This window comes from Anser anser (genome assembly GCF_964211835.1).
Source record: "Anser anser genome assembly, chromosome: 1".
Taxonomy (NCBI): domain Eukaryota; kingdom Metazoa; phylum Chordata; class Aves; order Anseriformes; family Anatidae; genus Anser; species Anser anser.
Genome location: NC_139720.1, coordinates 144,450,217 through 144,463,242, shown reverse-complemented (window position 1 = coordinate 144,463,242; position 13,026 = coordinate 144,450,217). Strand labels below are relative to the sequence as shown.

General features: G+C 39.8%; 1 protein-coding gene across 5 annotated transcripts in view; it reads left to right on the top strand.

The window, feature by feature from the left end:
• Window positions 1-13,026, top strand: part of FHL2 (four and a half LIM domains 2) — a 41,930-nt gene that overhangs the window by 25,944 nt on the left and 2,960 nt on the right. For 4 of the 5 annotated variants that reach the window (XM_083818967.1, XM_083818969.1, XM_083818968.1 and 1 more), the window contains 3 exons: window positions 1,972-2,146; window positions 10,077-10,251; window positions 12,279-12,448. In XM_083818967.1, the coding sequence (XP_083675093.1) occupies window positions 1,991-2,146; window positions 10,077-10,251; window positions 12,279-12,448 (501 nt within the window). In that variant the 5' untranslated portion in view covers window positions 1,972-1,990. Of the gene's footprint in view, window positions 1-1,966; window positions 2,147-10,076; window positions 10,252-12,278; window positions 12,449-13,026 lie in introns of all 5 variants that reach the window. The other variant, XM_083818966.1, reaches the window with a different exon arrangement.

Genomic DNA, 13,026 nt, shown 5'->3' with positions numbered 1-13,026 from the left:
TAACCTGCAAGAAGCGGGTTATGAAGGAAAGATAGCTTTGTACCAGCCCAGTTTCTGGTTTTCTTTCCTTCTGCTGTTGTTGCTAGCCACTGCTGGTGGAGATGGGCTACAGGTGAACCTTGGGTAGTCTCTGTACTTCTTTCTCCAGTGTAATTCCCCTTATTTTCCATCATTTTGTTATCAATAGGTATGATCCTCTTTATTCCTTAAGGACCGAGAGCACCTAGCATACTCCTAGCTCTCCTTTTGGATAAGGAAGTTAATTAGTTCCTCCCCACAGCTTCTGTGGGGTGAAAACAGCTGCACTGCTGCTCCTTTTGAGTTGGTCATAGCACGGATGACCAGCTGCTAGGATTTGTCTTCCAAGCACTTTGGGGAGTTCAGTGGTTTGAGATTACCTAGAGCCATCATGTACCTGCATCGCACATACAAAAGCTCTCACCTCTTAGCCTGTGTGAGTCACCACACAATTCAGCAGCTGACAGATCATCAAAAATAGAAAGCCTTCTAGCTGCCAAATCCAACTTTGCCCATTCAGACCACCCTACAACCTTAATCAAACCCCAGCTACAGGGGATATAGGCTAATAAGAACTGAAATCCTGGAGGAGAACTAAGAATTTCAGAATGCCCTAAGGGCAGCTCCTCCAGCCAAAAGAAGAGGACAAACTCCAGGATCAAGGAACCCGTGCCAAGAATACTAAGCAAGTAACAACTTTTTGTTTAAAAGTGAGGGCTAAAGTTGGCAAAAGCACTGCAGCTGCTGTGAATGTCACTTGTGTGTGAAAGACAGAGATAGTCACTTAAGCCATTAGTACCCAAAGCATTTAAGGCTTTATAGACCAAATCTGGCTTAAAGGGGAGCCCAGGCCTGGCAGGCAGTGAAGGTCATGCAGTACAGGTGGAATGTGTTTTCTGCCTGGGAAATTCCCCTTCCTATACAGGCGGCTATGTCCTGCTCCAGCTGTAACCTCTGAGCAGATTTCAGGTGTAACACACACTGTGAGCCTCAGGCTAAGAAACTGATGTTTCCAATTAAACCCAGACCCAAAATAAATTGTCCCAGGCAGTAATGAACATTCATGCAAGTAATCAAAGGCATTCGTGTCATTGTTCCTTGTGTGTGCATCCAAAATATACTGGAGACATAACAAGACCAGGGGAGAAAATAGCAAGTGACCCTGATTCAGATAAAATGATCTCTTGCAGTGCCTTTTAGTGTGTTTTTTTTTTTTTTTCTTCCATAAACATTATCAGACATTTGGTTTAACCAGGGTAGCTAGCTCTTGTTTGTGTCCCACTAAACCACAGCAGTTGGATAACTCATTCCGTGGCATCAGAGAAGGCTCAGATGCACAATTACTGCCCCCCCAGCTCCTGCTGCTAACAGCACCCACAGTCCCGTGTGTGAGCAGAGATGGAGGGGTAACGGCTCTCTGCAGAGCAATGATTGTCAGCCATGGGCTTACTGAGAACGCAGAGAAGGAAAGTGCAGAAGCACACGGCAGTGGTGTTAGATAGCCTGTGCATGACTAAAGTCTACCAGCAATGCAAAACTTCTCGCCTTACAGAAGAGATGCTGGTCCTTCTGGAGATTAGCTGGTTCATCCTCTTAAGATATTTGGTTTCCTCCATCCCCTACAGAGACAACATCTTGCATTGGGCCTGTAGGTCAAACTTACTTGATATTCCTTACGATCCCATGTGAATTCTTCACAATCAGGTATTACCCATTTTCCTTTCTCTGGTCTCTAACAGTAGCTCTGGTCAAAGACATGTCAATGGTGGATAAAATAGATGGGCTACAGTCTTTGCCCAGGGCCACAAGATTTATAGTTTTATCCTTTTGCGTTGATTTACCTGATTGACATTTGAATTTTATAAACTGGAATTGATAATAAAGCCTTCTTGGGGGATTGGGTCAACATGCTTAGTCTAATAAATGCCTGTTTCTGTCTTTGTGGCAGAATAGCTGGTCTCCAGACACCAACATGACTGAACGCTTTGACTGCCACTACTGCAAGGAGTCCCTGTTTGGCAAGAAGTACATCCTGAGGGAGGACAGCCCCTACTGCTTGAAATGCTACGAAAACCTCTATTCCAACACCTGTGAGGAATGCAAAAAACCTATTGGTGCTGACTGCAAGGTACGGCAGAGTTGTGTCTTGTTATGGAAATCTTGGCAGAGTAATATACTGCCCCATGAGCGCCTAATTCACTAATGCAATGAATGAATGATTTGGTCCTCAAAGCACTAGACATTTCTTTGGAACCAGCAGGAATGGAGGGTGCTTTGCACCTCTTAAAACACAGTTGAGCAACAAACTTTCAAATGTTTGTTAATTTAGTTTGGAAGGGTGCCCTGAATGCCCAGGGCCTTATATAGCTGGAGGGCATGATGCACAGGTTGAGAGAAGGGGGTGCTCTGAGCAGCAACAGACCCAATTTAAAGTACCAGGAGGGTTTTCGGGTGAAAATATTTGATATTAAAAACGCATGTAATCCTTCAGTATTCCCCAAAGTTAACGGGTTAAATTTAGTGACCTCTTTTCAAAGGTAATACAGTGCTGACATTTTACTTTATCATTTAAGATGGAGAACACTGTCTTTAAGTGGGAACCTTTAGAGGTGTCTGAAGCATGGTGCTATTATCTTTCTGGACCCCTGTACCCGTTTTTCATCACTTCCCATGGCAAGCCCTTATTTAAAAAGCATATTAGTAGAAATGGAAAAGCACCGTTCTTCCTGCAAGCCACAGGATGATCTGATGATAAAAAGTCTCCTTAACTCATTAGGAGAGCCCAACTGGCCTCGGGGCCAGCTAGGATCTGGAAAGGTGCCAGAAGCCAATTTTTCCTGCCTTTGGATGGGAGGGAGCTAAGATGTTGCTGGCTCTGCAGTGACCACAATTGTCATCAAGAGACAAGACACACTCAGAAAAAGATGCCAACTCATGGACCACAAAAATCTGGCTAACACTGACCGAAGTAACAAGTCAGTCAGAACACAATTAGACTTTTAAATGGAGAATAATGATAGTGGAGCCTAACTAAAGATTACATAAGAAAGAGCAGAGGCCTCGCTTGTTTGGGTTATGCATTGCTGCACCACATGGCAACACCTACCCGCTCTAAATGAGGTGTGACCAGCTGCTTTCCTTTTAAATTACCCCAAACAACTGGAGTTCACACCAGTTTTACTCTGACTGAATGAAGACAGATAACATTTGAGGCATCCAGTGAAGTGTTTGTTGAACTGCTATGGATGGATTTCATCCCACATACACCCTCCCTGCACAAAATTGACATGTTCAAAGTTGGCCAAGAGTTTCACTGGCAGCATGGTTTGCATTAAAACAGCAATTTACGTTACATGGCCATGGGATTCTTTGATTTCCTTCATTTGATTTCCTTCATTACTGATCCATGCCTCTAGGAACATGAATTAATTCATATTACTGGTACTACCACACTATCATTACCTCAAAGACTCAAGAGATATAAAAGTATATGATTATCCAGACCAAGAAAATTTGATTTCTTGTCTTCCAAACTTATCCATCCTACCCTATTGGAAAATGGGTAGGAAAGCCCCTTTCAGAAGCCTTAAAAAGGTGAGAATGTTTGACCATCATGACAGAGAACTGGCAATAACTGGTAAGAGGTTATAAAACTGCCAGTTTTCCTACAACTCATAAATATGCAGATTAGAGAAAAAATACAGCTGGCCTGACCTGGAAAAGCAAAATATTTCTGCCCCATTCTAGAATGTGCTTTTGTTTTAAGGTCTCCTTCTAATCCCCTGAGAAGATATTTCCATGTGTTGATATTCAAGAATTTCAAAACTTGGACTGGCTTCAACAAATCTCGGACAAAGTATTCAGGAATTAATCAGGCTGAACTTTTCAACTCAAATTTATGGATTTAGGGAGTGTGGGTGTTATCCAATATACTTCATTTCTGTATTTTTAAACAAAACACACACTAATAGCAGATGAAAAACAACAACAACAAAAAGCAACAAATTAATTTTCTGCAATACAAGAATATTTTTATATGTAAAGAACCAAAATTACATGTGGAGAACCAAAACTAAAAGATAGCAAATAAAGATTTCTTAAACAGATTAACTGTGTACCAGGAAAAAATGCATCCTTTGTTTTTGTTTGTTTCTGTGACTGCTGTTTGTGCCTCCAAATAATCCTCTATGCTATAGCCTTTCAGCCTGTTGACCAATTTTAAGCAAATTTTGATAAATAGATAAATGTTCCTAAGCTCTTCAAGTCTTCTGAAAATAAAATATGTTGTGAGTAGTAAAAAAGAGATCTGAATAATATTCCCATTGAGAGGAAAACTAGAGCAGTTTTTCAAGTACAGTAACAGACTCCAGAGAATACATTTAAGAGAAAGCCCTTACAGGTTTCTCAGCCACAAGTTTCAGTCAAAGTTTTTCCATGATTGAGCATAATTCAACCGGGAAACACAAAGTCACAAAAATCATGCTGCTTCTCCTTATTAAACTATATATATACACATAAGCATCTAAACACATAATAGATATATACACATTATACACATATATACATATGTGTGTCTTTTCACACATTGCATTTGCAGTACAGTCAAAACATGTCTTGCTTGGGAATAAAACCACTATGGTTACAACAAGTACAAAGTAGACTCCATGCATATTAGTTGTCCTGACATAGCCTTTATTCAGCTGTAAAATTCAGAACTAAAACTTTATGAAGTGAAAGTGTTATCTGAAAGAGTAGCATCCAAGCCTCTGCGTCCTCCAGGGGCACCCACCCTTACATCCATCCACAGGACAAACTGAAAAGCCCCATCTAGCTCTCACCTCAGATCCTCCTCTGCAAGTCCCTTCTTGGCCATCGCTGTTTCTCTGCACTGAGAAGAGCTGAAATTAGAACTCAGCTCCAATGGGGATATTCCTCGTTTCACCCTGCAAAGAATTTCCTACTTGTGGGTGGCTTGGTTAGTCTATGGCTGTTTTTTAGGACTTGCAAAATTTGAGTCTAAAGACTAGGATTAAGATTTGGAGCTCCTCAAATCCAAAGAATGAACACTTACCTGCAAAATTAGGTGCAAAGCAAGAACTAGCTTTGATAAGATCATAAATGCTTACTCATCTGTGTGAAAATTACTATACAAAAGACAGCAGAAAAACAGTGAACAGAATCTCCTCTTAGTGGACAGGAGCAATCCCCTAACCAGCCCTCCCACTCAGGAACAACCCTCCTACAGTTGAAGGGGCTACGCCAAAGCAAAACAGGTGGTGACAAGGAGACGGCCAGCTCACCAGCTCTGACGCTACTGCGGTGTCTTTCTTGCTGTGTTTCAGCACTGGTGCATAGCATCACCTCCCCTGGGTTACACTGAAGTTTCATATACCGAGTGGTGGGAGGCACTGGCAGACAGACAGTCGAAAAACAGGATGCCATGTCTCTCACAGCTATTACACATCCTCCATATGCCAACAGGTCCTAGCAGAAATTTGATCCTTTTAAGCAGAAGAGGTTGGCATTTTGATGCCCGTGTCCCCGGTGAATGCTCCCTACGCCCACTGTTTCTTGCTTCTCTCTGGAAATCCATCCATAATGTTCTCATTTGCTTAACTGCTTAAATGTGACTTTTGGTTGATTTTTGCCTTTTTTTAATAGTTTCTTTGCAGGCCCTCTGGCACAGAAAACATCACAAATACAGGAAATACCTCCAGTAATCAAGTGCTTAATGCAGACCACAAGCTGGCCTTGGCAAGCAGGAGAGGGTGAAAACTCCCTCTACAAAATGCGAGAATGAAATTAGAAGTGGAGCATGAGACAAAACTACTTTGGCAGCACATAGGCCAAAAATGAGTCAAAAGGGTCAGTCTTACATATAAACTAAACAAAAAATAAAGCATCTAATGGTGTGGATCAGGAAAGGGTGAAAAGATGTCCTAATTTTTAAGCTCTCTTCTGCGTTGCAACACTTCCTCTGTGCATTACTGAGTATCAGACTCGCTGTCGTGAAGAGGAATGGTGACAGAGACCATTCATCTCTTCTCATATCACTACAGTGCTGGCTTCAGTAGAGTGCTGCTTAATTTTACCTTTTCTAAATACGATTTTGATAGGGAATTAACAATCTAGTATACTAAAGTGTTCTGTTACAGAGTGTTCGTGGCCATAGTTTGTACAGAGATTTATTGCAGTACCCCATTTCCCCTGCTTATCCTTCTGAAGATAGCATCATTGCTAGCAAAAAAAAGTCTGATGTGTTTTTCATTTGTGAACAAACATATACAGTTACTCTTCTTGTAATGGTGCCTCTAGTCTCCTTCTTCCTATTGGGTCTCTGTTGAGAGCCAGTTTAGGAGAAAAGGTTATTCATAATGGCTTAAAGTTGCTTAGACCTATAAAGGTCTAAGAGACAATGTATTTGCAGGATATGAGGGGCTGAAAACAGCTATCCTGACAAAGTTTTCTTTGGAGATGACATGATGAAAGTCAGGAAAAATAACGTTTTTTGAAAAGCACCTGAGGGCTTTTAAAACCGTACTTTCAAACCTATTTTGCAAGGGATGACTAAAAAGCTTTAGATACAAATGGGGTCCACATTAATTTTTCCTTATGCCATATTCCTACTGTCAGTCATCTGCGTGTGTATAATTGACCTCTTCTTGGCTCACTCTGATGTCTGCTGGAGAAACATTGCCACTCATTTGGTCCCCCCGAGGAGTGCTGTGCTGAAATTTTCAACAGAGGCAGATTCTCAGATCAAGCTGAGAGATGCACCCATTCAAATCTGAGTAGCTTCAGGTCTCGTTAATCTAGTTATGTTTATACTCAAGCAAAAGCAGATAAGGGAATTATTATTTTTCACATTCAGAAGAAATATAACTGAATGAAGTGCTAAATATTTCTTCCTGCAAATTCAGCTGCAGGATTTATTGTAGCTCTTCAGAGGCAGGCATTGCCCTCCTCCCCCTCTGTTTTCACTGGGGCACATCTGGAACTAGTTTGCAGCTCTCTGCTCTTCAGCTGCAAAACACTTGCCCAGGACAGACCAAGTCCACAAGCATCTGTGTGTAGGCATCTCTCTATATGTAAACACAGTCCCACTTCTGAAATGTCAATCTATGGTAATTCTTCAGGCTGCTATCTGTGCTTGCATGTGCTTTATCTGACGAGAGCACGTGGCTGTCAGTTTACATAGCCAGATGCACAGATTGATGGTAAAAAGTCATTCTCCAGATTTCTTTTAGGAAACATAAGAGGATTCATTAAAAACTACAGTTAAAATATGTAGCATCAGGGACTCATTTCTTTCAAGCTGCATAAAGCAGCTGAGAAGTCACACTCATCAGTATTTTAAGGATGCACTTTAGTTGTGAGTCCACAATAGCAATTGTCTTTATTAGCTCTTCCTGGAAATCCATGCAATAAACGGTAATTAGTTGTATATCGCTTGTGTCTTCTGCTGGAACAGATTTGTTTATGTTCCTGTCAGCTAGCCTAACCTCGAGTAAACCTAATGCTCTTTCAGCTTAACTGAGCACCAGCCCAATAGTCAGACAAGCTTGAAGTCATCCTTGCAGATGCAGCTTCTCCAGTGTAGAATCGGATCTAGATCAATAAATCTGTAACTTATGTGCAAGCCAACAGCTCCAGTTAGATATGCAATGTACTGACATAGACAAAACCTGATATCCACCGACTTCATAGCACTGACCTAAGAACAACCGTGAAACAATTTACAAAGGGTTTCATCAGTACCTTGAACTTCCTTGCTCTGGATGGCAGATTCAGAGAAAGAAAGCAATAACCATTTCACCTGTCCAATACTCTGCTGCAGGCATGTCCAACCCAGACATCCTAAACATCCCCCACATTCGATGACACTAGCTGTTGCAATCATCCAAGCTAGCTAAAGATTATTCGCACCAGTCTGTATCCTGCTTGCTTTGGGTTGTAGCTGCGACTTATCACTTTGCCACTATGCCGTGTCTGCTACTGTGACCCGCTCCACTAGCGTCCACACCATCTGCCATCGTAATCGATTCAAATATTAAACATTGCATCAGCAAAAACTAATCTTTTTCTTCATTATTCCCCTTCAACAGGAAACAGACCTTCTGCATGGTGTAATTTTGTTGATTAAACAAGGCAAAATGAAAGGAAATATCAGTGTGTGAGTTTGGGATACAAAAATTAGCTTGCAGAATATTGCAAAATAAGGAGAAATGCAGAAAGTGGAAAAAAATGGAATATGTCCTGCTACAAGAGAAAGAAAAACAGATTTGTTGTCATTCTGTTTTCTTGCAGGCAAATTTCATATTTTGGAAAACCCTCTTGGCTGTATATTTTTCTGGTGAAAATATTTTTCCCCTTTGAGATCAGATTTAGGCTAATCAACTTCATTTAAAGAAGAAGAAAAAAAAAAAGGAAAAGCTAAATAACTTCTAAACAAGTTTTTTTGTTTGGTTGGTTGTGTTTTTTTTGTTTGGTTGTTTTTGTTTTGTTTTATTTTGCTATTAGAAAAGTCTAAGATTTTGTGATCAGAAATCTGAATTGTTTCAAAAAGATTTAGCTGAAATGAACAGACAACCTGAGTAAACAACTGCCAGAAAGCTGTACAGTAGGAAGCTTAGATATTCTCTCTCGGGCTGCATTCTCAGAGACAAAAGACATTTTGGACACTACTTGTTACTCACAGTGACCTAAGAAATTTAGGTGAGCAGCTCAGCAGTCCAAAGAGAGATTATTCATTTTGCAAATTCTTCTGAAGTTACTATAGTTTAGCACATTACTACGCGTCCGCTGAGCTATGCAAAAACTATTTCAGTGTTTCCTGTTAGCTATTTTTGAGAACAAGGATCCTGCTGACATAACATGTTGCTATTTTAGGCTAACCTACATCCACAGTATTTGTTTGCTCTGGGCTAAGATTGTGTGTTTGGAGTTACCTGTGACTGTGCTCACATGGAGTCACTTAGGCCAGAGTAGGTCTGACACAAGCTACTGTTTCCATTCTACTTTATACAATTAGAAAAAATAATAATAAAAAAATATTAAACTCATTCCTTTCCTTCAGTTAACCAGAATAATTCTGTGCTTCAAATTAATATATAGCAGATCTTGAGCTTGAACCTGAGAAATTATTTCTGCTGAATTTTTATACTTCTCATTCAGGACAACACTAAAACACCTCCCAGCCCTGCCTCAAAATGAAGCCTACATATTTAGGGGTAGATACTCTTTCTTGTAATGATCTGAGCTCCATTTTGTCTGAAGTCCCAAAGACACTGTTTAAATGTTACTTAATCAGGTTACTTTGAATTTCAAAAGACACGATGCATCCTTTAAGTCACAGTTCTTAGAACAAGTTTTTTTGTTGTTGTTTGTTTTGTTTTAATTTTAAAAAGCATAACGGGGGAGATATTTTAAATACTTAGGTGCTCCAAGGTGCTAATCCCTTGGTCAAGAGTGTTCTGGATCAGGGGCTGCAGGTACGGTGTGGTCTCATCTTCCAGAGCGTTCAGTCTCCAGCAATGCATCTGATTTACATTTGAAATGGAAATATAAGACCTGCTAAAAATCAGTCACAGCACACACACATGCACACACACGCAAACAAAAGGAACAGGTATCAGGCCACTTCCACCCTTGGTGTAAATCTGTGGAACTATCAGAAAGTAACCAGGAAAAGGATTTCACTCCAGCAAGAAACAGCTATGAAATGACCTAGAAATTGGAAATACCTAAGACAAATAGGGGAAGTTATTATATTGCTAAAGTTAACAAGTTCTAACCTGACTCAAAACCAGGACTTTATTCTCAGAGGAAATACCTAACTGAACTGAAATTTAATTCAATTGACCTTCAGTTGAGAGAGGGTTGACAGTTGTCATCAGCTGCTTTTGGTAATCATGGCAAAATAAGTTCACCTTCATTGAGCTGTGGGAATAAGCCTCAGCTCCTGGCTGTGATTCAGATCCGAACATGTTTATATTCTCTGAGCTTCCAATTGTGCAAATTGCTCATTCTGTTTACTCTGTGGTTTTGGATTTCTATAGGATCTGTCTTACAAGGAGCGCCACTGGCATGAAACCTGCTTTCACTGCTTCCAGTGCAAGAATTCATTGGTGGACAAGCCTTTTGCCGCAAAAGAGGAACATCTACTTTGCACTGACTGCTACTCCAATGAATACTCTTCCAAATGTAACGAGTGCAAGAAGACTATTATGCCAGGTTAGGATGCTCACTTTTTGGACTGAGGAAAGATCAGGTTAAATATCAAACCCAATCTCGGCAATATTTGTGGTGACAAATATTTCTTTCCGTGACTCTCTCTGCTAAGACACGGTGAACTTCGTAAGATACAGTTGCATCCTATGTTATTTCCATGACCAGAACCCATAGCTTTCATAATGGATCTTGACAGAATTTTTATACACGTGGATTATTCTTGAAAACCAGTATTTATTTCATTTAGTATTTTTTATTAATGGAATCTACAGTTTTCCTTAGAAGCATTCATTTAAAGGCTTTTGATAGCTGGACAACTCTTCTGTCCAATCCTGCCTTTGTACTCTGTCTCAGTTGGCTTTCCATGCTTGAAGATCAGAGGACGCTCATGCAGTTTACTTAATTCTCGGTTTAACTTTTTACATAAATACTCTAAATTTAGATTCTTCAATAAAAATGAATAATTGGCCAATATATCTGTAAGGTCTTTCTTGAGCACAAAGGTATAAAGAAACAGGAAAACAGAAGAAGACTCACTTGCACATGATGATAGGACAGCACTTGATTTTTAATTGATTTGATTGATGATTTGAGGCCTTAAAGTGGAAGGAATATTGGTCCAGCAATAAAACATTAAAAGGCAATTTGAACAATCCATATTCATGTTCCATAAAGATTACCAGGTACTTTTTCCAGTTAAATTTTTCCTTGGCTGATTCTCGCATCAGTCATCGTAGGAAAAAGCTCAAAACCACAAATTTCTTTGCACACCTGAAATGTTTTGATAAGGGCTTGATGACAGCGTAGGACATATAAATAAGAAACAGCAAAGATACATAAAAGCAGATAGACATTCATCTATCAGTATAAGCATCTCCATCTATTATTGAATGCATACCTGTTTTTTCAGATACAGTACTAAAAACTAACATGTTGCAGAACAACTAGCGCTAGTTTTAAAGCTGGAAATATTTTATTTTTACTTTTTTTTTTTTTTTTTTTTTTTTTTACTATTTTTAAAGTTTGTTCATACAGCACTCCATGTTAATACAGGAGAGCCCTCTGATCACCAACTGGAATATAATTCATTTTGAAAGAACCAGCAATAGGCTGGATACCCTTTATGGAGATTGTTGATGCTACTCTTGTCCTTTTCTTTGCTCCACTAAATGTACAATTTAGATTTAATAAAGCATTATGACAAGCCCATTAAATACTAAATAATTACAAGCTTGATCTTTCAGGCCTTCTGCAAACTGAGCTCCCACTGACTTCAACCTAGCAGGTAACAAACAGGGTTCCCCCTGCCTTGTGTTTCAGTGATAATACAAATCCAAATAAAGAACAGCTAAAAATGTGTAAATATAATTCTCGACTATTCCAAAAACATGTATCCATATCTTTTCCCAGGATGCCACTCCTCCAAGAATTCCTTTTGGTATGGTATAAAGAGTTACCAGCACAGGGAGTGCAAAATTCTTAAAAGGTGTCCATTAACAAAAAGGGTCAGCTATACTCAAGCACCAGGCAGAAAGATGAGTAACGGTGCACTTACTACATTGCTGCAAGTGAGATCTTTAAAAAAAAAATTGCTGAAGAATGGGCAGAATTTAATGAGACCAAAAAAGAAAAACAAAGTTATGATACTAGTAAACAAAGAGGAATTAATATTTGAGAAAGGGAAAATGGTAAAACTTCACCCTGTGGTAACAGGGGTGAGAAGAGTTGGCAAAGGAATTAGTGTGGCTCTTCATCAGTAGCCAGCACACAAACAGCTCGTTAGTCTTCTAAGCACTTGATATCGTGTCAACAAACAGAAAAGTGGATTAGCAGTAAACATCTCTCTTCTTTTAAGGAGAAGGAGAACCTCTTGCTCTCCAAAAACTTAAACTGTTACCCCACACCTTGCGAACATAAACAAGCCTGTTTCATAGCTGCACCGCATATTCCCTGACAGCCTGTCATCAACTAGAGTTACAAATTGCATCGGTTTTGCCAGAAATTCAGTTTGTGTTCTGGTCTCATTACAGGTACTCGGAAGATGGAATACAAAGGCAACAGCTGGCACGAGACTTGCTTTATCTGCTACCGTTGTCAACAGCCAATTGGGACAAAGAGTTTCATCCCGAAAGACAATCAAAACTTCTGCGTACCCTGCTACGAAAAGCAGTTTGCTATGCAGTGCGTCCAGTGCAAGAAGGTAGTGCTCTTATTTTCCTAAAACACAAGGGATTAAGCTCCATCACATTTTAAGTCCGATTAGGTAGAACATCGTATTTTTGTGTGTGTGAGAGTGGGTGGGTGGGTGTTAAAAGATTCAAAATCAACTGATTTCAAGAGATGATACAATATCAGCTCCCATCCTGCACCAGGCACAACATTTACTCGTGTTTTCCTTTGTCTGAATATAGATCTAATTACCTTTACTACCTCCTAGAAGCTTCAAAAAATTGATGGATGGATAGGAGTTTCATACCTTAAATCTCCCTCCTAGAGTCTAATTTTAACTCTGTTTCAGAACAAGCTCCTAAATACTTTGGGAAGAGGCAAAGACAGATGAACGCACATATTAAACTGCATGATCACACAGAAGACGGATTTACCAGGGAACCTCCCCTTTGTGAAGACAGGAAATGAAATTAAACTGACCAGTTTTACAGTTTTTTAGGAACACTCAGGAGTCAAAAGAATTTTGGTTTGTCTAACGTCAGGGGAGCTGTTTTTGTAGGCAATGACTAGTTATAAGAGGAAAAAGCCCAGACGAATTATGGAGAAGCA